Genomic DNA, 25,978 nt, shown 5'->3' with positions numbered 1-25,978 from the left:
CTTTTAATATAGTGCTTGTTTCTGTCTATTACATGCTAACCTAAGTGGTACGGGAGACCACACATGGTCTTCGTAATCCCAGAATTGCAAGACTTAATGTTGATTTAAGCCACCAAAGTAAAAAAAAAACTTGATTTGTTTTGAGTGACCTCAATGAATTGTCAGAAAAGCTAGTGCTTTACTAAGAATGAAAGACAGGATAAGGAACAGAAACTGAAATCATTCTAGCCAGCAGTCCACTACAACATATAATGTCACGTCAAAGGCGTTTGTGGCTACCCAATAATGGAAGTATGAACATGTTTAAGCACTAAACTAGGTCACCACTGCATTTTTACAGTCATCGTCAACACTAGTGATTTTATGCTTTACGGTAACAAATAGGGCAACAACAGCATCATTAATCTTACCATTAACATGGTATTAAGAAAGTGAAGTTGTCGCTGTTTGTTTTCTTAGTGGCAGTCAGTGTGTGTGTGTGTGTGTGTGTGTGTGTGTAGGAAGCTAACGTTGCTTTGACAATAAGTAGAGTCTTAGGGACAGCTTCAAACCAGAGCCAAACTCTCACGCTCACAATCTCCCCTGCTGCATTCTGCCTGCGCCACAGATATTTCCTGAGGAAGGGCAGAAAATTCAACATTCATTCTGTCTCTCCTCGACTCTCTCTCTCTCTCTCTCTCTCTCGCTTCCTCCTGCTCTGACTCACTGTTACCTTTGCTGAAAGGAGAACTAGGCTATGAGCAACTTCTAAAAAGAGACAGGAGTGACTTAGAGATATTTTGTAACAATTGCCTCTAAAACTGAAGCCTAATCAAAAACAAAACTCAGACCACAGTTGGGCTCTTTTAACATAGACTGTCTCATGTTACGGCTACATGTGCAACAATCTGTGATGACTGTGATTATACTGCAATAAACCCTAATAAAAGCATTGCCACAAGCCGATTTCATAAGCAACTCACTTAGAAAGTGCTTGCACAAAGCTGAGGGGTTTAGGTCTGACTTTGATATTCTGTTTGGGATAATTTCCAGAATCTTACTGAGCATCTACAGTCTTTGGTACCTGGTATTGTCAGAGGAGATGGAGTCCAAGTGCACACGCTCTTTAGGCAGATTTTTGGGAAGGTTGCGGACAAACTCAGCGTAGCATTCACCAGGTTCGTATAGCTTGGCACTCTCACTCAGGTCCTGGTAGTGGGTGGGGAGCGACACAGCCTGCCCCTGCTGCATCTGAAACCAGTTCACTGTCACCTGAAGAATGACAGATTGTTTAATGAGTAAGTTAGTGAGTAAATGACGTCTGACTGGATGAATCAAAGTGATTGTCAACAGATAATAGATAACAGATGAATACAGGCAGACAAACATTCTTACATATATGGTGTTATATTCTCTTTTTCCCATTTAATATAGAGAAACTGACAATTTAAATCAGATAATATTCAGGCAGTGACCTAATAAACAGGATTGAGAACCTGACAAAGAATTCTGTACAAACCTTCAGTACTTTTCTTAATTTTTGAACTCTGTTTTCACAATTTGATTAACCACTCCCATCTTAAGAATGCATATTGAATGTGAGTAACGGTGAATATCAAATATTTGTTATGTCACTTAATAGCAATTGTATGATTTTGTCAGCTTATAGATGGTTTAAATTAGCTTCTATTTCATCTTCATTTAAATTATCGAATCATTTTGTAGTATCAAAAATTGAGTACATGTATTTGACAGATATTCACATTCATTAAACAGATAGGGCTCCTTTATACCATGTTAACACGCCATTGAAATTATATGAAAGCATTTAAAAAATAGTGTTGTCGTTAAATGTCCCTTTATTACAAGATCTTTAAATGTAATTGAGAGTGAAAAAAGTCTCGCCTTGTTTTATTCATGTGTTTCAGTGTATGGTTGCTAGCTTCTTTTTTGTTTATCATGCACTGTGCTAACAAGATATTTCTATAACAGACTAAACTTTACTGACTAGTCCAGTTTCTTTTCTCATTTCATTGTTTTGTTAGCTGACTGCTAATATTATGTACTGTCCACTCACTGCTTTGAGTGTGAGGTCACACTGGAAGACCATCTCTCGGATCTGCGTGAGGATGGTGCTTTTGGCGTTGGCCAGATCCATCTTCCTGACGCCTGCGTCAGCCAAACAGCTCTGGTACTGGTCCTGGGCCTCCTCCGCCTGACCACAGCAATGGATACAGGGAATAATGTGAGGGTGTGGATGAAATTCTAAATTGCTGAGTAGAATGAGTGGGCAGACATTCAACTGAAAAGCACTGCTGTAAAGTCAAATTTTGACAATAAAAAGGGTGTCAGAGTTTCTACTGGCACACAATACATGCTATTATTAACTGCCTTATCAGGATATGTCACAATAACTATTTTCACCCTGTCATCTTCTCCCCTGCCTACCTTCTGCAAAGCCTCTTCCTCCAGCCTCCTCTTCTTCTCCAGCTGTTTGTTACCAGCATTAGACTGCTCCTCCTGGGAGCGGTTGGTGGATGATTGGGCTTTCTGGTACTCCTCTCTCCTCTGGGCCTTCAGTGCTCGTGCTTTACGCAATGTTGCATCTGCTTCTTGCTGCCAAAACCACACACATCAACCACAAACACTCATGATGTTGAAAAGTGTCCAACAGTTATCATGAATATAATCAGACACACCTTTTGTGGTTAATTAACCTTCCATGTAAAGTGACACAGAAAACAATGAAAAAAAAACAGGGTAAATAAACTCTCGCTTTGGTCACTGTTTTCACAAATTCAAATGAAACTCTAGTGACAGTTAGGTATCAAACAATCACCTGGCTGGTTGATAAAACATTACTGTGCAATGTTACTGCAATAATGCATTTTGTTGCTCTGTAGTGCACAATGGAAAAAAAACAAAAAAACATCGCTATTGAGCTCAACAGCATGTATGTATCTAAAAAGTGACTTGTTACCAACCATTTTCTTTTGCTCCCTCTGCCACTGCTCCTTGATGTCTTTCCTCAATTTGTCTAGTTCGCTCTTACGGGCCACAAGAGGCTGGAAAAAATCAACAATCACACACAATTACAATTTTAAAAAGTCATTTTTCTGAATAACTTTGTTAATTTAAGCTTTGCACTGAAGGTAAGACATAAGGATGAAAACTACGTCAGAGATGCTTTTGTCCTTATCAGCAAGTACTGTTACAAAAGATCCCTACTGACTAGAGGATAACAGGAAGGCTTTCTGACTTAAATTGCTTTAAGTCTTTGGCAATGGTTTTACAAGAAATGACAACACCCATAAGAGCCTGAGAATAGTCGGATTACAAGAAAGACTTGAAAGATAAGAATTACTGAACTAAACGCAGGTTCATCATGTTAAAAACTGTTACATTTTTGACAAGAGGCAAGTGTGCTTTTTTCCCCCATAGAGTAAATTTCACAACAGGCCTTTGCAATGTTTTATTTTGTGCACTCACTTTAAAGAAAAAAATAAATGTCTCTGCTCAGTGAGATATTTATGCCTATGAAATCCTGAAGGTTTGATGCATCCAACAAGTCTGAAGTTAGATAAGGTAAGTGTTTCTTTAAGGACTTCCTTTTTGCATTCTTACCTGTATGAATTTATTTGTTTGAAGAGCCATTGCAGTTTGAATAAACAGCTGTCTGTACTCAATGTCATTCTTGAATGTGGCAACGTAGATATCGCTGAATGGCATGTAGTCCTTGGAGAAACAAAACAAAGAAAACAACATCTCAAAAATAATTTCAGACAAATATTTTCAACAACAATTTTAAACAGAGTTTGGTTCTTCTTTTACCTGTTGACTGGCCAGTGCCTTGGCAGACTCTGCCATTTTGGCATAATTTTTGGCATACTCGATGTCTGAAAGAAAACAATGGATAAGGAATTATTTTTCTATATCGCTGCCAGCTGATAAACTATTTTTTGGACAAAAGCATGTTTAGTGTATTTCATCTAAACGCACAATGATGGCCCCCACCGAAAACAGTTTACTCATGAGCTTCAGCGCATACAGGAACTTATTGTAGTGATCACATCACCCTTCATACTTCAGAACATACCGGATATTACCATAAAGGAAACTGGAAGAATTAAGTGATTGAAAGAAAATCAATTGCCAACTATTTTGATATTGAATCAAAATATTTCTTTGGTTTGAGCTTCTTATATTTAAGGAATTCCTGCTTTTCTTTGACATTTACTTTTGTAAATGCAGAGTCTTTTGGTTTCATAATGTTGGTCGGAAAAAATATGTATTTTTTTACATTTTATAGACAACAGGATTAACTAGTTATCTGTGAAAATAAGTTGCAGCCCTATAAATCAATTCTAAGTAGATGGAACAAACAGTGAGGCTAGCAGGCAAATGTTTTCTGCTCAGACTGCAAAATCAATATATACATAACAGCAGGACCTATGGGATCACAATTCACTTGTAGCCTTCTAAAAGCCTATTTGTGAGAGAGTTTGCTTGTTAATAAAGTCAAGCATAAGCATACATAGATTCTATCATACAGTGAATAAGCACAGGCAGATTTTTATTCCAGATGTTTTGCAATGGCCTATTCTCATACTATTTTGATATTCTTGAACGTAACTGGTATTTGGTATTGCTGAAATAAATGACTCCGCCATTTACTGAAATTTGCCTTAGGTTATAGGGTAGTGAGGCCCTTACTGCTTCTTGCCTTATTGACTGCCTTATTACCATGACTAAATGGCTTTAAAGTCAACACAAACTGTTCTGCCACCTCTAAATCAAAAGGCTTATAATCACTCAGGGGTCATATTTGCAAATAGATGTGTCAAACACAATTTATGGGTATCTAGGAAGTACTGTTTCAACTACATTGCAACATAAAATGAGGCCATTTCTAAGACAGAATTCCAGTTCAGATGTTATCAATCAACACATGCTTTCACATAATATGAAGTTTATTATCTTAATGTGCCCAGTGCACTGTCAAGTGATACCCTTTTCTTACCCATAGCCAGTCGTTTCTCCATCCAAGCCAGAAGGTCTTTAATATACTTGGACCAGGCCTTGGCGTAGAGTAGGGCAGACTCCACCCCGCTGTCATTCTTTTGAAGGGTCAGGTCAACTTCTTCCTCCCGTGATAACTGCAACTCTGGGCCTGAAGAATCAGCAGTGGAGTCTTACACATCAAACAAAGTAAGTGTCTCTCAGTTCTACCATCCCAACAGGTGTGTGTGGGAGGTAAATGAGAAAGCATACTGAGGTCAAAGCTGGGAGTGTGGGAGGATATGAAAGTGCTGGGCATCTTTTAAAGTAGTCCAACAGCATTATTTTCTTTCTACTGGTTACACTATGATACACCTCTCCCAACCGCCTGCCATCGGATTTAACACAAACCCCATGTGTTTCCCATCCCACATGGAACTACTCCTAAACAGGCAAGGAATGTCAGACATGTGGAAGGCGAGGGCAAAACGAGCAGCTAGTATGAAAAAAGAAGCAGAAATAACAGGGGAGGAAGCAGAGGTTTAAGGCGGGTCTACCTCAGGCATTCAAGAGTCCAAAGCCTTGATCACTCAGCTAACTCACAGGCTGACACTCCAAGGTGCCCCGGGCTACAACGGCACCATTTAATGCTTTGTAAAGCAGCCATTAATAGCTATTACATATCAGAATTAATCTATTTCACACATGCACTACTAAGAGCTAAATTAAAGAATGTGAATGAAACTTACCCACAAGGTCACTTTTCTCTGAAACATATCCCTCAGGATCCACAGAGAGATTGTCAAAAGACTGTGAAAGAGACATTTCCAATCATAAGGGGTTAAATAGCAGACATACAATCAAAGTTAGACATCAGAAGCAGCTGGGTTTTCAGCACCCAAATTAAGTACAGAAAGCAAGTCTTTGAGGCTTTTTTAAATGGAGGCGTGGTAAAATTGCTGCTTTGAGTGCAGCCTTTTGAAAACTGACATAATTGAACAAAGCTTTGAAAACAACAACAATAAAAAAAATTGCTGGCTCAAAAGCTGGGAAAAGAAAGATGGTGTCTCACCCTGCTTCTTCTGGTCTGGGGGATCCCCAACCCTGAGCCGCTGTCCACATCTCCCATAAGGAAGTCAGAAACTCTGAGGGGTAGATGTGAAGATGCATATGTCAAAAAAACAGACACGCAGAGGGCAAAAGGATTAACTCAAGGTTTTAAAGATTGGGCGAGTCAGACCGCTTTTCCTGGCTGTCACACCAAAAAGTAATATTAAATCTTGTGGTGTTGAAAAGGTATACAAGCATTGTACTCACACATTGCCGAATGTGAATGCCAAAGTGTCAATGGATGCGTGTATCTCGCCAAATATAGCTTTTGTGCTTTCTGGGTTCACTTCCCTGAAGTTAACGCCTGTGGAGAGTGATAAAATACAAGAATGTCAGCCAAAATGTTACAAACCCGCTTATCTATACTCAGTCGACAAGGCCAGTTTGTGGCCGGGCCATGGGTTCTTAAACATAAAAATCATAAACATACATAGACAATGGATCAAATAAATAACATGCAAGTCAAAAGAAACAGCTATATTCATTTCTAAAAGCAACAACTATGTATCAAATGCCAAGTAAATGTACGAAATTTAAAAAATCTGTTTTCCCTCTGCAACCACAAGTAGTAACAACCACAGTTCACCATTTTGATTTTGTGAGGAGTTATTTATCATTTCTTAAAGTGCTAAAGTAGTTTCAGGTAAGTGTTTACATTCTCTTCGATGAGAGAATGAAAGTCAACCTCCTGGGTGGTTAAACAGGGTCAAACATTTCAAAGAAAAGGCTTTGCAAACAGATTAAAAAACAAAACTGTTTAAGCCTGTCTGAGCCAATGCCATGTGCAGTCCCTGTCTACCTACCAAATCAAAAAAGTCTTCTTCTGAACAGCTTCAAGGATCTTCAAGGATAGAAGTTCAAGGAATATTCAGAAACAATCCCAGATTTTCCCTCCTTTGTTCCACTGTGTTATAATTCCACATGCCATCGTCCATGTTAATCATGCTCAGAAGAGGTAATCAATCGAAGACATTGCTTTTAGATGTATTTCCATCAAGCTGTCCACCGACTTTAGAGCAGCAGAGCAAACGACGCTTGATTAATCTTCGAGAACGAGATGTCAGGAAACGGTTTACTCAGCAAGAAGGCATTTGCAGAAAGCAAGTGGAGGAACCTAAGAAACAGGCAGTGAAATCCGACTAAGCTGAGTACTTCCTGTCTGCCCGCAACAGGAAACACTCACACAGCTTGAGTTCTGTGACATGTAACACTACAGACAACCTTGACAACACTTACCTTTTCTCTGTGAAACCTGGCATCATTGTCTGGTAACTTGGACCACAAAACCTCAGGTGCTGGGGGAAAAAACAGCCCTAGACAGCTCCAGTTCCCAAACTGCTTTCTAACTTTTGTGCTTCCATTTTCTCTTCACGAGAGCAAATTCGATCCATGTCAGTGGCGGTTGGGTAATTGTAAAGTCCCAACCTAAGACGAAGCACAGCAGGGTCATGGCATCCTGGGTTGGGGAGGCAACCCCACGTTCCAGGGAGACTCTCGAGGACACTAAGAGTAGAGACTGAGCTCTTAAAGCCTCCCTGCAGTGCACCTCCCTGGCCCTGAATGCTAGCGTACAACTCCGCGCTGACTTCTTCCTCAGGACATCCTGTGGGTCTCATAACAATGATTCCAGAGCTCTGCCCCCCTTGCCACGATTGAAATATGGAAACTGCATCATTCAAGTACAGGGGCCATTGTTTTCTCACGCTTGAGCCGTAACTGGGACAATTAGCCCCTAAAAAATGCCTTTAGTGAGTACTATTGAACTCACATTGATTTTCTTTGGCATGACGGGTCACTCATGAGGCCAATGAAAAGTACAATTGTGTTTAAATGCAGAAAAGAGTGTAAACAACTTTCCTTAAATTAATCAAATAAATCTACAACTTTAATTTCTACATAGGGACAGATACATACCTTTGACATGCACATACAAGATTGATTGCATTAAACAAACACACTCTGTCAACTGCCAGCATCTTCCCCTGACAAAGGGCGACAGAGAGCAGGGAAAGAATTTCAATAAGTTGTGGAAGTTGACACTTTTATTGCAGTGCCCTGCAGTTTTTCAGTAGGAGGAGGCGAAAATGAACACTCTGAACACACTGTCTGGGTCTGGTTTTGAACCAATGAGAGTCTGTGTGAAGATCATATCTTTGATGACACACAAACAGCGAAAATGTACAGACGATAAAACAATAGGCCTCTCTGTCTAGTATGAAACTCTTGGAATTATACGACTGAGTGGAGCTGAACACGTCTCTTAACATTTTCAGGCTTATTAAAACTTGCCTACAGTCTCAGACAAAAACGATAGCAAGAGAATAGTTTGCGGATAACATCTGCATGTAAATGGCATTTGAAACTGGTTAGACAACCATGTGTTTGGAGAGGGGGAGAGGGGGGTTTCTTTTTCCAGTAAATTCTGGCAGGTGTCCAGATGCCCCAGGTGTCATGACCAAACATCAAAGGGCAACAAGGATGAGGAGACGACACACTCTGAAGACACTGAGGCGCACAAGACCTGTTATCATCCAGACCTTTGAGTCCTGATCTCTGGCGTCTCACTGATTCATTCCTCTTTCAGCCTCTTCTTTTCAGTCCTCCTCTGGCTCCCTGACTGTCTCAGTATTGTGTTACCTACTGGCCATTAGGGACAGTCCAGCCACAGTGTGCAGCAATGTAAGGCACCCCCTTGTGGAGAGGAAAATTTCCAAGATTCAATTACTGCATTTACTGCCTGAGTTATTGACTAGGTTATTTATATGAAATAGGAATAATGGCATGCTGCACTGCCGTACTGTACAGTAGCACCACCATTCTGTTGGAGTTAAGGTGTTTGAGCATATTTTTGTGCATTTTTAGAATATAAGATGATAGTAAGTACCTTGATCAAATTATTCTCTCAAAGAGAAAATGTCATCTTACCCACAAATGAACGTACAACCTTGATTCAAGAGAGTTGGGACGCTTTTTTGGGTTGTAATAGCTTGACTGAATGGTTGAGAGAACCAATTTGACTTTTTCACACACTCATTGGAATATTTTCTATTTGTGCTAAGATAGGGGTAACTGAAAAAATAGGGGTAACTGAGTGAATGTGAAACTGAAAAACTAAATTGGTGCATCAAAACCTTGATTTTTTAATACTTTTTATGAAATTCAGGAAACCCATTTACTATCATAAATGTTTTACTGGTTGTCTTTGAAACTGTCCTTTATAAATGTTTATAAATGACAGCAGCCTTCAGTCATTAGTCATGGTGTAATTTTTCCATTATCACTGAAGTCACAGTCTGTTCCATCATTTAAGTCTCAACAATGCCAATAATTCCTCTGTCTGATCTAATACTGGATCACTTTTGTTTCCTGTTTGCATTCTAAACATTGTCAAAGCACCACTCAGTGGACTGCAGATGCACGAGTGTATTCTGAAGCATTCTTAAGGAGTAGGTCACAACTCAGGTTTTGAGATAGGGCAGATGAGCTGTCAGACAACCACACACCTCACGACATACAGAAAAGAATGAAGAAACGTGGACGTGCCTGACTGACAAGCAGCCTGTCAAGGGGCCTCCGCAGTCGCTGAAATATGGAATGCAAATTACAGCCACGTAGTCTCCTCCGTACAGATTCTTGTGTGCAAGTCAAGTGAAGAAATACCCTTGCAGTGGATCACGTTTCTAGCAGGCTGAACTCATGAGCTGAGAATCCTTTTGTTTGTATTCATTAAGTAGACGGGAAATGGATCTCTTGCTGATGGAATAATAACTCCTCATACTGTGACCTTTTTAAAACAAATCTCCAAGCCAACTCTAACCAAGCACAGATCTGTAAAACATTTCTGCAGGGTATTTCCCACACTGGTTTTAAGACTGATGCAGACCCCTTGCTTGAACCTGTGATGCAACAAGATATCTGAGCATCATCTGGCCACCTGTGTGTTATTACTTGTGCGTCTGTATGTGTCCATGCATGCTAGTTAGTAATTACTGACCTTTGACCTTGGCAATGACCGTTCCAGCTGCTCCCAGGATGTCCACCGAGTTGAGGGTCTGGTGTTTGCCGATGACAGCCTTGAGGACGCGGAGTAACTCTGCCAAACGTTCCTGTACCACCTCCTGAAGCTCTTCCAGATTCTCTGGAAAAAGAAGAGGCACAAGTAGGTTAGGTCATGTAAGTAGAAAGACCCTGACTAGATTAACAAAAGCTTTATTAATTCCAAAACCAAACTACAATGAACAGTTTGCACAAAATGTTATCTTCATTAGTCAAAGTCAGTACTATCACACCCCATTTTTGTGTGATCCAATCAGAGGTGGAGCATCAAGTACAAAGGAATCCAAGATCCACTGAGATTCAGATTGAGATCTGATCATTCAGACCACATACAGAGATGGTCTAGGAAGCATGTGGCCACATTCTTTAGAGAGTTGTACGCAAATGTGTCCTGGGCCACATATAAGGTCTGCCTACACAAAAATTATGTCCTCATGAAGTAGGTGAAACACACTCCGATTTCTATTTGGTTAACTGTATCCAAATTCCGCATTTAGGTAAGCGTCACATTTTTGTTTCAACTCATTTCATCAGAAATTGTGAGAGTTGCTGAGTGAGCCCAAACTAAATTAACTTTACCAAAACAGTTCCGGTAAATTCTTAATCTGTCATGTTTTCTAGAAATTTGATGACTCCATGCAAACATTTAGTAGCTTTTTGAATAAACTGTTTAAACTAATTTGATCCTTATCTATGAAGCAAGACCACCAACTTTAATGACACAACAACTTGTCCAACTTTACAAATAGAGTAAAAATGTGTAAAAAATGTGCCAGTTTTTCCAAACAATAATGTATCTGGTCTTTAAAAACATGAAGATGTACATGTTTATTTGCATGTAGAGCCAGGAAATGAGATCCAATCGCTCGAGACGCATGTGGAGACGCATGACAATGCCAGGTATGAAGCACCTCTTTGAGTCACAGGTAAGCCAGTGATAAATACATTCTTGGCATTCCTTTTGTGTTTGCCACACACATCATTTGGCAAGCACTTTGTCATTTTGAAACTATGGAATTCAACCGTCATCTTCTGTCTAATCCAGACAAATCCCCTTAGGGCAAAATAATACAGTGCATGTTCTATTTTACACACATGCACGATTGGCGCTCAGATGAAAAGTGTAAGACAGCTGTGGTTGAGTGACAGTGACTAAGTTGTTGTTGCACAAAACTGCTGTGATGAAACCTGTTCTCTGTTTCCTCCAGGCGTGCAGTGACATTACGTGCACCGGAAGAGACAAGTATCTATATAAACAGGTCACACTGTCTCAGTCACAGTTGTAACATTCCCAGACAGGTGAAGATGACGAATATAGAGATGATGACGTGCTTTTTGTGCTTCTGTGGTCACAAGTGAGGTGGTGTCAATCAAATGTCCCTGTTAACAATAAAGCCACAGATTTTATCTGTGTAACAGCCACCTTTGAATTCTGGTACAGTTAGGAATGACAGCTAAATGTCAAATTTATCTATTCAACTTTGTACTTCTTCAGAACTCGATAAATACAACTGTAGCACAGAGTCTCTGTTTGTGTATGATAAGATTTGTTAACAGAGCACCATTAAAAGGGCACTCGTACTACATAAGTTTGAAGAAATTCAATTTCAGTGGCAGTTATTGTGCAAGCAAAAAGAAATGCTGAGATGATCTTTCGTCTCTCTGTTAAGGGTGAGGTTTCAAAAGATGATACTTGAGGAGAAAAAGAATGTACAAAATGCATTCAGATTGCATCTCTCCCATTTTTTTACCAGTCATATCACATCAGTCACTCTGCTATGAACGGCATTCCCTGTCACTAGAGCCAGGCAAAGCAGTGAAGGGTGTAAAGGGCTTCTCTCTGTATCTATTTTGCCAAGGAAAAGAAAGCTACACTTCAAAACTTTGTAAATTCCATGTATTATTTGCTCTACAACTTTCCTACAGCACTTAAAATAAATGTGTCTTAGAGACAATTAAGCTTGTGGGGCAAAATAAACACTGAAAGGAAAAGCAAGATGAATGTCTATCCAGACAACAGGAGAGGAAGGAGCCTGTGTCCCACTCTGTTGCAGGCTAATCAGAGGAGGCTGTTCAAGTTGGCACCAGACATTAGGTGAGTTCATGTCTAACTCACTGTTTTGGAAGAAGCAGGGACACCGGCTGGAAACAGTAGAGTCATCTGTTTTTCATCAAGGCCTACCCCACCAGGCAGTAGGGTGAGATGAGAGACTGAATTTATTGGAACGTTCAAAGAAATTACAGAGGCTAAGAAAATAAGTGCCTGTGTGAGTCTGTGTGTGATACCAATTGACTCCTCTCTGACTCAAACACACACACACACACACTAATTCAATAGGCTGCTGTAAAAAATGGTAGAGGGGGCATAATCCTTGAGTGAGACATAAGCCCTGACCATCTGTGACAGTATTTCACAGAATGACCAGAGAGATGGACATTAATGCAGACATTGGACAAGAAAGGATTTTGACAAAGAATAACTTGGGAACTAAACACAATGGAAGACTTGAAGAGACACTCTCCAAATGTCCAGAAATTCAAGGACCATCTTGTTGATTAGAGGCTAACCATTCCCTGTCTGTAGCTACCACCACTCAGGATTGGAGAAAAAGTATCCTATCGAGGAGGGAGACTAACCTGCTCACCTGCCCCAAGGCGAGAGGTCCCTGACTCTGCAACACACACTTAAAAGGCCCCCCTCCCTGTCAACACTGACAATAGGCCTTCATTAAAAACCCTTCCCTGCCTTTTAACCATCCCTCTCAGTTGTGGTCATCAGGGGGATTTTTGGCCAGCTCAATGGTATCTGAGGATTTTCTTATCAAAGACATATGTGGTTAGACCATTAGCACATGAGAACAAGTCCAAAAAAGGTCCACACCTGAGAATTTCCACTTCACATGACATTGATCACTGCAATAATGCTGGTTAGGATCACACACTTCCCTTTCCTCTCAAAAGAACAGAATTTAATTAGACTAATCTGTTCAGCAGATAAGAGAAAGGAGTACAAATTGTAAGGAAATAACAAAAGCTGTGATGTTGTGGCAACAAAGACAGAAGGATGTCCTGAGCCAATCTATTAGACTGGAACGCCAGCCAATCAGGGTATTTTCCATTGGATTGGTATTGGGGGTTAAAAAGCACAACCCATCATGCATCTACTCTAACAACATTTTCCACCAGATCTCAAAGTCACAGGGGGAAAGAGGCTGTCCAAATTCTGGCTATATTTCCTGACAAAAATTTTACTTAAAGTACTGAATTTTAATCAAAGACTAAGATCAAGGTCTAAGGCCAAATAAATGCCACTAGAACTGTCCAAAAATCATCATAAAAAGTGTTTTATATTCAAATCATTTCACAATAGTTTAAAACTAACGGCTGCAAAAAAACGATTGTCTTCTCTAGTTAACAACTAATTGATCCAACTCTAATTAAAAAATGACAAAAAACATAATGTATATAACCTTTTTTTTGTCAAATTCAAGTGTGTGAACATGTCTTAACCTCCACAATATACACGGTTATGTCAGTACAGTCTGTGCGTAATTAGGCTACTTAGATCATTATTAATTCCTCATCTTAAAAGTCCAGATTAAAAAATGTAAACAAAAGAATTCTGTTCCATCAGAAATGAGAATAAAGTTCTCAAAACAAGGTCAAATTTTGTGTGACAGCTCATACTGATCACTACCATTGTTGCCCTTTGAATTGTGTGAGCGGATCTGTGCTCATTGCAGCGTGAGACAGCTGAGAGAAAGCTGGTAAAAATCGGTGGTGAGTGGTTTTGTCACAACAATGGCATCAAAAAGCGCACTGGAAATCTGCGGCTGATTGTGGGGGGCCATGCCATTGTTTTGGTAAAGATAACAGAGCTGAGGCAAAGAGCTGGGCCATATTGTTTAAGGCAGGACCCCCTGCAAACGCCAACGCAGCTCAAGGTTGCCAATTCTTTACATTGGTAGGATATGCTGGTGGCCCAGCCATGCTTCACGCTTGGTCTGCTTCATTTATTTCCTACAAGCTCAAGATCCCCTTCTTGTTTCAAGGCAGGTTGAAGTAGTTTGAAACCTTGAGACTGCTATGTCATAATACACAGTATACACAAAATTACCTTTTTCGATTTCAAAACAGAATTCATTTTTCTCTTAACACAAAAACCACACTGAAAATCTGGCCAAGGTTCCAAAGATAAATTATGTAAAACAAGGAAATTAGCATATCTAAGACCCCAGGGCCATCAAATATTCTACATTTGGCTTTGAAATTTAACAATGATTACAATAGTGTCATTCACTTTTCATGTGTTTTTTCTCAGTCAGCTCAGTAACAATTTTTAAGCTCTACATCAGAGTTTGACTTGAGATGTTTCACTCCATCGCATGCACTGTACATGCTTCTAGACTCTTTTTTGATACACAACTCCAGACAGCTGAGCTTTAAAAGATACAATTATGGTTAAGTGGATTTGGCTCGAACTGTACAGAACATTCTATAAATCTACTTTGCGAAAAAGTCACCTGTCTGGGAGTTTAAAGGATTCTACATTTACTTTCACTCAACATTTTCATTAGAGTTATGACGTAAGTACAAAATGACCATAACACTTATAATAGCATCTCTAAGGTTGAAACATCTCTGACAACATGTGCTTCCAATGTATCATTTGTTAAATGATCATACATTTTTCTACTGCTCAGTATGTCAACAGATTGACAGAAAAAGCCTAAAATTCACAAAAAAAAGTTCTGCAAACAAAACTCAAAATGTGGACCTGCATGCCCCCATGTGTGGCATTTTTAAGTAAACTAGAACTGCAACTAAAAACATATCTGTGGATTATTTTCTTATTACCTGACAAGTTGTTTGGTCCATATCATATCCATATCATAAAATGCTTAATATTTCGATCAGTTTTACCCAAAGCCATAAGACGACATCCTCAAACGTCTTGTTTTGTCCACAACCCAAAGACATTACGTTTACTGTCATGGAGGAGTAAAAAAAAACAGAAAATATTCACATCTAAGGAGCTGAGATCAGAGAATTTGGACATATTTTCTTAAAAAATGACTCAAAAGACCAATCAATGTTTAAAATAGTTTGTAATTAATCAAATAACTAAAAAACGAATCAAATAATCAACGAATTGTTATAACCATAACATTAAGTGTGAATGAACGAATTGCTTATGCTCTTTAAATAACAGCAATGGTTTTGCAGTTTATCCAAATCCATCGATATCTATCCCCCAGTTTTCACTGAAGGGATGCCAACAGAAACTTCTTAATGCATTCATCCAGAATAATGCACTTCTTTGCTGTCAATCTGCATGCTGAGCATGTTGCAAAAACTTTTGGCAAAATATTGCTAAATACTGGTATTGTGTCTGGAGTATCACTGTCAAGCAGGTTTAAGTAGTTACTCAACTTTAACCCTATATAGTGGCTCAAACATTTGCTTTTTAAATTTCTGTCTCTTCATATATTGTTGTGTGTGGGGGTCCCATTGTGTCTAACAAAGCTCATTGTGTGTCTGGTGCAGAGACTGACCTATCTAATCCAAATCTTCAGGTGGCCTGACAGAGGTTACAGCCTCTGCTTCCCCCACTGATAACAACAGGCAATCAACTGGCCTGTCTGGACACGCGATCTGCTCGACATAAAACAAGCCTCGACAGCTTTGGTGACACAGTGCTGCTTGGGAAACAGCCGCAGGGCTTTACTGAAAGGCCAGGGAGGCCATGTTTCTCCATCAGCATCCCTCCTTCTCCTCTTGTCCTGAAGGAGGAAGGGTGGTGGATTTACACCCGCAGCAGCAGACGATTTTCAGGTTTGCTTTTAGATGTGTATCCGTCTATCTCATTCCAGGATGGTGACTCTCTGTGATGACTAAGTCATCACCTAAATGCTCTCATCCAAGCGGAAGCAGCCCCTTTTTGTCCTTCCCACAGATAAACCTGGACAAAGAGTGTCCCCAAGTCTCTTTGATCACAAACCAAAAGGCCAAAAACCATGAAATACTCACAGTATCAGACTCCACTCGCATTGCTGAGCTGCCTGCAACCTGATCTGCGACAGGTGGAATTGTTTGGTCAGGATTCCATATCCAAACACTAATTTCCCCTACTGTCCAAACAAACGCAGCATTGCTTGGTGCCTCTCCGTCTTTCCCATGCCTTGTTTGGAGACAGAGCGGGCCTCAGACATCACACAGACAGTAAACAGCAGGCACTCCATAAACAGCTACCTGCCCTATTAGTGTGCTGCACTCTGTGAGGTCTGGGCCTCACACTCAGGCTTCTTTAACACTTCAGGATGGCAGGTGCACAACCAGACTGCGTTCTTAAATTAACACACTGCATGTAAGGTAAACATGGAGGTGAGACAAAGCTCAAAAGGGAAACAGGAAATAAACGCTTGAACACAATTAAGCCATAGCTTAAAGCTTATAGCATTAGTTTTAGACATTAAGAAACAAATCAACTTCTAAATTTCATTTTAGTCTAACTAACACCCTCCAACATCTGGCATTTGTCCTCAGTAAGAAAGGTTACAATCAGCATTCATCCCAGGGTCAAATGACTCTACTCAGCTCCAGCTTCCACTGGCAATGATGGAAACATGACACCCAGATGGTGACACTAATACGCACCGCTTTTCCAGTGTGACGATATGAAGTTCAGGACATGGATCCTGAAATAGTATTTCATACGTTTTCCGTTCAGGCAGCACTCAAACATTAATTAGTCTTCCTAGACTTTGATAGAGAGACTAAAGCAAAAGTTATCAATAAAAAATAAATTAGAACATTGTAACTGGTTTCCTCTTTTCTGGTGAGTTTTTTAGAGGGGAAAAAAACACATTTCACAATTTATCAAATTGTCTATAGAATCCCAAGAACAAACTGTAACCCCAAAATATAAAAAGGAGAAACAGCAAACCATCATCCAATTTCAGAAGCAGGCAGCAGATGATGTTTGGCAATTTTGCCTTTAAACTGACTCAAATAATTCAATGAATCACTTCAGTTCTAAATGTGATGTTGCAATGCTACCAGGAACAAATAATGGCTTGTACTGGGAGCCAGTTTTATTCCATCCAGTTCCTAGATGACAAATTGTCCTCTAGGGATTGCTTCACCTTGAGAAGTTGGTGGCACAATGCTTTGTGAGAGACTTTCCACCTAGGGAAATGAATAATGTCACATCAGTGTGTTGGAAACTACTGTGTTGGTAAAAGAAATGACTTGTTCTTTCAGACATTTGAAACAAGGGATCTAAGAATTTGCTGGAACAGGCTGAATTGTGATTTTGTTTTGTCTTCTAATTCAGCTGAGCAACACAACATCAGCTGTTTCTTTGGTACTCTTAACAACACCAACAACAGCCAGCCTCACAAGCTGCCTCTCTGTGCAGGCCTGATCCACAGCTGTAAATTTCAGCAGGTCTGTCCAATCACCAGCGGTGACGTCCCCCTGCTAGCAGGAGCTCCACCGGCCAATCCACCCCTCGCCATGACCAATCTCCTACACAAACATCCACAGCCCATAACCATAAATCCCACCCCAGGAAACACACCCCAACCACAAGCTTGCACAAAAACATCCTTCAGCATCACAGGGGAAAGTTACTGCCCAACAAATCTCTCCTTTCTTCTTCCAAAGAGAAGCAGGCTATTAAACCATTATGTGTTAGAATTTGGCTTTTTTTTGCGATTAAAGGCACCAGCCACAAGTGTCCACTTCAGTTGGCACAGGGGCACTTGTCTGAGAAGCAGAGATACGTGAGCTGGCTTTTGCTGGATATGGTTTATAAGAGACCGGTGGCAGCTTTAATGGCAGGGTTTCAAACCGGTCAACACATAAAAACTAGGCCTCGTTCAACAAAGAATGTAAGCGTTTTCTCTGATAAGCCTCAAAATCATAGATTTTACTTGTTTTTAATTGACCGCACAAAACTTAACAGTTCTAGTCATAAAGAAAAACAAGTCCATGACTAAATGACTTTCTACTTTCAGTAGAAAGGTAAACATGTCACTGCGAAAGACAACCTTTCTCACACACACACACACACACACACACACACACACACACACACACACACACACACACACGTCGCTGTCTGAGGATCTGATCAAATACAGCTCTAAAAAAAGTCTTTCTTCCTGATCACAACAGCATTACAGACTGGCACTGAGAAACACAGAACAATGCAATGTTTAACTGGACGACAGCCAGATCTTATCAGAGTGTCTTGATGACACTAACAGTTGAAAAAAAGCCAGTTTTCATAATGAAACAAAGACCTGTGAGTCAGCAAGACATGATTCTCCTCAATTACAGACATTGAATGCCTCTTCTCATGCAGCACTTTGCAGTGTGAAACATATTTTCTGCAGCATAGTGGGAGGTAACATGTTCCAGAGTTTATCTGTGGTAAATATAAATGCGCCTTTAACCTCATGCTTCTCAAATATGCGTGAGATGTTTGTTCTACCCTGAAGTCTAAAAGGGCTGGTGTGAAACCTTTCGTTTCTCTCTTCCACCTGAAGCTAAAAGGCTAAAATAAGTCACCCAAGCTCTCTGAAGCAGAGAAACCTTCAAGGAAAAAGAATTTCAGACATCATTCAGAGGACTATCCGTTGCTGTAACAAGAGTCATTAAAAGCCAAAACCTCATCCTGTTCAACATTGTTGGCCTATCCATAACTTCCACCACACATTTCTCAACACACATTCCTCAACTTTTTTTGGCTTGATAAAGAAGGAAATGTTTTGTTTCGGCACATTGGGGATTCAAATGAAGTTCAGAGTTTGTGCTTCAGTGGCATTTGTAAAGTCAGACTTCATAGTTTGTGAAAGATCTAATTATTCAGACGATTCGTAAGCACACATACACACCATTGGTGTTTTATTTATGACCACAAATCAAACATGGGTTATTTTGAGGAGAGCTTTCATAGTCAATCTGCCTCACACCTAGCATTAGTCTACTGAAGGCCCTATAGCTACAAGTGAACATTTGTTCTAAAGGAATGCAGAGTATGCAGGAGAGTTGGGGGATGGGAGGGGGACAGCAGCCCGGCTGTGTGTGGAGGAGTCCTTTTCATCCCGATTAAAACCATTAACCAAGCTGTCCTGCAAGGAAATGCAGATTCAAACAAAAATTTCAGAATTAAGAAACAATCCTGACTTTGATATTGCATATTCATTTAATTTTATTGGCCCAGAAAAGTTGTATCATTTCTATGAAATTTCTTTAAACATTGAAAATCAAAGGAATTCAAGCCAGGCTTTGTATAACTTGAGTTAAAAGCAAAATAAATATTCAGAAGCAGAAGACTGGAGCATAATATGATTGTGTTCTTTAAAAGTGGGCATTTATGGGAACGGGAAATTTTTTAGGGTTCATTTTGTGACAACAAGCCGAGCAATAATGGTTTCAGTCCTGCTGTTTTCAGCGTTTTTTGTTTAAGTTTGTGGAAGATGGTTCCTTCCCCTGAAAAACTTAATACATTTTTTAATTTAAAAAAATGGAATTCACAGAATTTTGGACGATTACTATCACCATATCTGTGTACAAAAAGAGAGCTGATATTAAATAAACAACACCTGAAAAGCTCCAACTTCCTTAGGAAGCCTACTATAACCATTAGATTTGGGAAACGTCAATTGCTTAAAGGTTTGGGTGTTTAGCTATGCCTTACAATGGTAAGAAAAACCCTGACTGTTTCCCACTTCCTTTCAAAACAATAATGAATTATGCTTGACTACCTGGCAGGTAAGCAACTTATTTACAATTTTGGGTCATTTCAAATCAGACGTTAAGGTTAAATGATCAAATGCAATTCTGCATTTGACACAGAGCAGTGAGAGGTTAAAGTTGGGGATGGGGACAGCAGTCACCTACTTAGTGAAAACTCATGCAGCCTCACATTCCTTACTAGGGTTACATTCTTTGACAGCTTGACTATTGTTGGGCAACAATTCTTGCAAGCGCTGTGACAAAGGGACCAGTTATGAGAGAAAGTGTAAATCTACACCACAATCTGACCCTGGGGAATCTATAGGTGTGAAGCTGTAGGTGTGAGTGTCATGGGTCGAGTTGACTAAAGCTTATGGTCACGGATGGAGTTCCCATGTGGGTTTATGACAACTAAACATGCTGTGTGCATACACCTCCCAGCTAATGACTGGCGGGTGCCCTGAGAGTAAAAATAAACACCTACAAAGCATTCTCTGCATAAGGAGCTGAATCAAACCTGCCTCTCGGCGATGACAATACGAGCCTGCCAGTTCACAACATGGCGCATGCCTTTCATGAAGAAAGAAAAAAAAGCATTGTGTCGGCTTCACACAGTACTCCAGTGACAGAAATATGAAAAGAATAACACGAGGGGTGGCATGTGCCTCGCTAACCTCCTCCCCGCTTCCTCCATGACCTTCCACCACATGGAGACCTGTTGTTGCCATCAGGCTGTTTATCTTTTCAAAGAAAAAGCTAACGCATGCTGATAATCACACAACAGTAACACTACAGTTTAAATCACACAGTTGAAAAATACTGTGAAAAATACTGCTCATTCATGAACATTAAACAAAATTCCTAAATTAGAGCTGATTGCTAAACATTTGATTTTTCTGCCTAAATATAATTGGACAAATAGGAAGCATATGTTGACTGTGATGGATAAGACCCCAATACTGAGGTATCATAATAAATATTGCTTTAAACTCCCAACATAGAGGGCAGAAGAGATAAATTAATGTTCATCAAATGTGCTTTAACTAAAACAGAGACACAACCTGATTTAAATCAGAAAAAAACAGACCATTGACTGATCCTTTTTCTAGACTGTGTGACCTCCCTGCCTCCTTATACAAAAAGTCATTACTCCAATACAATTATGAATGTCAGCACTTAAACATAATGAACGAGATCTAGAAATAGTGCAATAGGCTAAGATGATCAAATCACTATTATGCAGAAATTCATCAAATACCATAGACCAAAAAAAAAAAAGATATACTTTTCTTATAGAAAGCTTAATGACAAACACATTTAAGCCATAAATATAGAAGTATTTTTCGATATGGTTATAAAGACCCATGTAACATAGATTTTATGTGAAGCAGGTCATAAAAACTCTTTACAAAAGAAAACATTTAAATGTGGACAATGAGTTTCTTTGAGAGACGACTGGCAGGATATCTCCTGATGTACAGTACATGGACTCCAACACTGTTAGTATCTAAATTAGAGCTGAAACAATTACTTGGGTAACTCGAATAATTCAATTACAAAAAACGGTCGAGGCAAAATCTCTGCCTCGAGGATTCATTTCATTCCTATCACCCACGTTATGTGACCTGCTTAGCTCAGGGATCATTTTTCCACAAGGACTGTTATTGTGGACACACACCACTACGTTCAGAACTGAGTTGGTGCGATGGCGGTGAGCCAAGAAACTGCCCGTAAAAGACAGAGTATGTCCAAAGTTTGGGATCATTTCACACTTAAAAAAGAAGATAACAAAGTGCAACGTGTTTACTGCAAAGCAGAACTGGCAAACCACAACAGCATGTCAACAATGATTCAACATCTGAACTGAAAGCATCCAGTGGTTACCACCAGCTCACCAAGCATCGCTGACACAAGGTAACGTAAACATTGATGTTAGCTAATTTAACGTAGCCTACCATCGCTAGTTAGAACGTATGGTATTTGTAGAGGCTGTAGCCTGATGTTGGTATGACTAGATATCATTCCAAGATGTGGAAACTAATACATGTTAAATTGCAATAAAGTAATAGCCTACACCAAATAACTCCTCTCCACAGACACACATTCATCTCATCACCCTCACTCTCGCTCACACACACATGCACACACAAACAAACACACACCCTTACTCCCAGTTTTAGGAATAGTTGGAATAAATACCTGTATGTTTTTTCAGGAATAAAAGCCATTTACTTAGTCTATTTAACAGGCCTGTCATACTCTTTACACATTATTTTAATATTGTTTTTTAACATTGCAAAATTATTTCTCATTAGATTACTCAATTAATCGAATGGATAATAGGTAGAATACTCAATTCTAAAAATATTGCTGCATCCCTAATCTAAATGATGACATATGTCTCGTTTCCATGCTTGCTAGCTTTGCAATAATTTTGTTGCTTGATATGGGTTTGTTGCTATAGGCAGACAGTGTATTTCTAAAGCTCAGAGAATTTTAACCATGACCATCTTCCGCCACTGTTACCAATAATTAATAAAAATGACTCAATGTTTGCTTCCAACTGGACAGAGAACCCCATTATAGTAGGAGCATCTTGCATGAGTTGTTCCACCATACCACTTGTGTCACTTTCTCCGAGAAAAGAAAATCAAAAATAAACCACTAATCCAAACGGGGAATAGCTGAATGACATTATAGGGTCATATGGTATGATTTCATACCCACCTGCTGAATAAGAGCCGTTGTGCACTGGGAGGCAAATATCCCAAATGTTTTTGGGATGGCTCAGAGCAACACTCAGCATGATGCAAGCCAAGGCTCACTCACAGAGGCCTCACTCCTCCAGCCAGAGGAATGGCTAAACAACTCACTCCCACTGCCAGACCTGCAGTTGGACCCCAGTATGCGTGAGGGATAGTTTGTGTGTAGGAATCTGTGTTTTTGCCGAACAGCAGGAGTAGTAGTAGTTGCAAAAGTGGCAGCCTCACATTAATGATTCCATAAAGACAAATGCAGTGAAACAAGCAAAATAAGAGCTCAAAAAGGAAAGACAGAATATTGCTATTATACAACAAAATGTAGAGACCTTGTGTGTTAAACTGGACGAGTAATTTCAAGTAATTTCCTAATGTTACTTTGGGCTCTTGGTACTTGCGATCCTGAATTTTCATATTTTTTGACAATTTGTCAAGCAGATGTTTATGTCATGTCATTATCCGTAACCGCTTATCCCTTTCCATGGGGTCGTGGGGTGTTGCTGCTGGAGCCAATCCCAGCCTTGTCTCAGGGCGAGGGCAGGGTACTCCCCGGAGCCGGGACTTGAACCAGCGACCTTCCGATCACTAGTCGACCTGCTCTACCCACTGAGCTACAGCCGCCCTAGCAGATGTTCAAATAATACAAAAAAAAACCAAATAAACTGATGAAAAACTAAATGCATATTTAGCATACAGTAAGCTACTGTGTTCCTGTAAAGCCTACTGAAAACGCTACATGGGTGTTTGTGTGGGTTGACAGTTTGTATGTGTCTGCAAACAAGAGCAAAGACACCAAAACCAAGTGCGAAAAACCGAAAGACAGTACATAACCTGTGCCTGCCATGCTTGTATTTGTGTAGTGGTGTGTGGGTGTGCGAAGTTATTAACACACAACACTGCAAGTGCTCGACGCGTTAGCAGTGAGGCTGTTATCACACTTTAAACTGACACTCCACAGGTGGTTCTGGGTGTCTATTGATGGCTAACTCTTGATTTTAGTTATTTAAACATACCATTAAAACAGCACACAGAGCCTCCCGGACATTTAATCCCAAACACTTGGGTGATGGCACGGAAGGCGTCAAAGCAGAACAGGGACAGTGTGTGATATACAGTCCCACCTATGAGTCAAAGAAATGTGCTCACTATTCAAAGAGTTGTAGGTGTGTTTACGTAAGTAATTGCGATTCCTGTGGACAAATGGACAAACAATCCCAATGTATCTACAATGGAATTTGCTGGCTGAGAACTTTAGTTATCTATAGCAAAGCATCACTGATAAACATCAGGTTTTAACGTCTGTAACTCAATCCAAAGAGCAAGGGCTCCTTTCTAGTCAAATCATCTGCAATTACACAATAAGAAATCTTTCAGAGAGGAGACAGAGACATGTTCTCTGTAGACAGAGGGGTTTGTCAAAAGTATCTGGGGTATGTTTAAGAAATTACAACTTTCATAGACGTGGGCGCCTGGAAAGCGACAGACACCACCAGAATATGACACACTGATTGCACTGAACACAACACCGATTGCGCCAAACAAGTATCCGAAGATTGATTTTCTCTCTTCAACTATGTCATTTTACGATCTTCCACTCCGCTGACCTCCACAGCTCCTGCACAAACACCTCCACATTCCAGCGCCCCCTGAACTCACCATTACACTGGAAAGCCTCCTTGAGGCTGAGCAACACGTCAGCGAACCACCGGACATCGTTCACCAGCTGCATCACATACTCTGGGTCCACTCCCGGTGCCCCCACCAGATGAGATGTCAGCCCCATGCTGCTTAGAGGATTGGAGTTCCTGGAGCTTCGGCCCATATCCCAAGTCTTGGTTGATCCTGCCGACAGAGATCCCGTGTGATGCTTGGAAATGTGTCGTGGTAGACCCTGGGTGTGCTTGGTCCCACCGCCACCACTGCTGCTGCTTTTCCGTAGCATCCCAGCAGCCACTCCAGCTGCCACCCTTTACAGGGGGTACAGCAGGCCAGCTAGCCCCTGAACTCACTAAGCTGCCCTGTTCCCTGGATGGCTGCAAGGAGAAACGGAGAAAGAGGGGTGAAGATGATGGTGTGTGGTCTCCTTTTCAAACCCATTTATCTACTTCAACGTTGTAACTTAACTGTTAAAGACCTGTTACACATGTATAACAAACACTTGGGATCCAAAGTGTAAACTCTAAAGTCAAATTAACCGTATATCACGTTGTCCTGGAAATATACTCCACACGATTATAGTGTAAAATTAGTAAAGGACGGTGGGATATTTAAATGTTTCACGTGATTGTTATTCTGTTACATATAAGAACTGTTATTTTGTCAATATTGTTGGTCCCTAAAAATAATGCGACACATTTAATTTGACTTTTAATGCATGTCCATGCACATGCATATATGCACCCATATCCCAACAGATGTTTTTCTGTCTTTTGATATTTTCATCGACAACTATGGGTTGTTGTTTTTTTAACACTATGCTTTGAGCTCACAGCGAGCATGTATTTCATGGTCCTTTTTTGTCACCCACAAAAGTCACTGAATATCTCGAAATGTTTAACTTTTTGTGCCACAATTGATTTTACTGTGTATTTTTGACGTTAACGTCGATGGTTGTTAACGCTGTTAACTGTTCGCTAGCTTGTTTGTAAAATAACGACATCTGCCAACACACACAAAAGCACTCCCACATATTCATATAAACACTTTCTAAGAGAAAAACACGGGAGGTGATAACAAAAACGCTAACAACACGGAAAACATCACGGCTTCAACACTTCTTTTTTTCCGGGCAGTTTACGATGAAAAATGATGCTGCTGCTGCTGCTGCTGCCGGTAAAATAGGGGAAAAAAGTCGACCCGGGTCATCAAACTGCTTTGCTGGCAAAACCAAAAAACCCTACTTTAAACTCACCTGCTCGGCAGTTTACAGACATAATGGCCACGATATCCAAGCAAAACTTTGCTCAAGGTAACCTGGAAAAACCCAAGAGCATTTCCGTTAGACAAACAAAACTCCAGCAACGGCAGAGAGTCGACTCGTCCGCTTTGAGTCACTGTACATCCAAACGTAGCTCACAATCAGCAGCTCTCAGGTCAATCGTAATTTACTAGTCGGTTTGTCACATGACGGCGCCGGCGCGCTCCGATTGGCCAGATGCACCCAGCGGAACGGAACCTATGATGCCTTCAGACGTCGTCGGACGTTTAAGGTTTAACCGTTTGAACTCAAGATGCTTTACGTGAATTTGTCGAGAGAATGAGATTCATTTTTATCAAGCACATTTCAGATTTACTTCGAAGAAATTACTTTTGTCATTTTAACTTCCTGC

The 25,978-nt window shown here is 40.2% G+C and overlaps 1 protein-coding gene across 3 annotated transcripts in view; it reads right to left on the bottom strand.

Moving 5' to 3' along the window:
* LOC119011233 (rho GTPase-activating protein 29-like) overlaps window positions 1-25,752 on the bottom strand; it is a 33,504-nt gene extending 7,752 nt beyond the window's left edge. The window contains exons 1-13 of one of the 3 annotated variants that reach the window (XM_037084180.1): window positions 25,561-25,752; window positions 24,306-24,682; window positions 10,082-10,225; window positions 6,295-6,391; window positions 6,050-6,122; window positions 5,727-5,787; window positions 5,000-5,149; window positions 3,811-3,875; window positions 3,604-3,714; window positions 2,964-3,044; window positions 2,428-2,595; window positions 2,057-2,194; window positions 1,064-1,251 (exon numbers count right to left, since the gene is read on the bottom strand). In XM_037084180.1, the coding sequence (XP_036940075.1) occupies window positions 1,064-1,251; window positions 2,057-2,194; window positions 2,428-2,595; window positions 2,964-3,044; window positions 3,604-3,714; window positions 3,811-3,875; window positions 5,000-5,149; window positions 5,727-5,787; window positions 6,050-6,122; window positions 6,295-6,391; window positions 10,082-10,225; window positions 24,306-24,591 (1,562 nt within the window). In that variant the 5' untranslated portion in view covers window positions 24,592-24,682; window positions 25,561-25,752. Of the gene's footprint in view, window positions 1-1,063; window positions 1,252-2,056; window positions 2,195-2,427; window positions 2,596-2,963; window positions 3,045-3,603; window positions 3,715-3,810; window positions 3,876-4,999; window positions 5,150-5,726; window positions 5,788-6,049; window positions 6,123-6,294; window positions 6,392-6,890; window positions 7,168-7,323; window positions 7,649-10,081; window positions 10,226-24,305; window positions 24,683-25,560 lie in introns of those variants that run through there. The other 2 variants (XM_037084182.1, XM_037084181.1) reach the window with 2 other exon arrangements.
* Between the last annotated feature and the right edge of the window lie 226 nt (window positions 25,753-25,978).

Source organism: Acanthopagrus latus, chromosome 21 (assembly GCF_904848185.1).
Source record: "Acanthopagrus latus isolate v.2019 chromosome 21, fAcaLat1.1, whole genome shotgun sequence".
In the NCBI taxonomy this organism is placed as follows: Eukaryota; Metazoa; Chordata; class Actinopteri; order Spariformes; family Sparidae; genus Acanthopagrus; species Acanthopagrus latus.
Note: the sequence above shows the minus strand (reverse complement) of the source record. Positions and strands in the feature narration are given on the sequence as shown.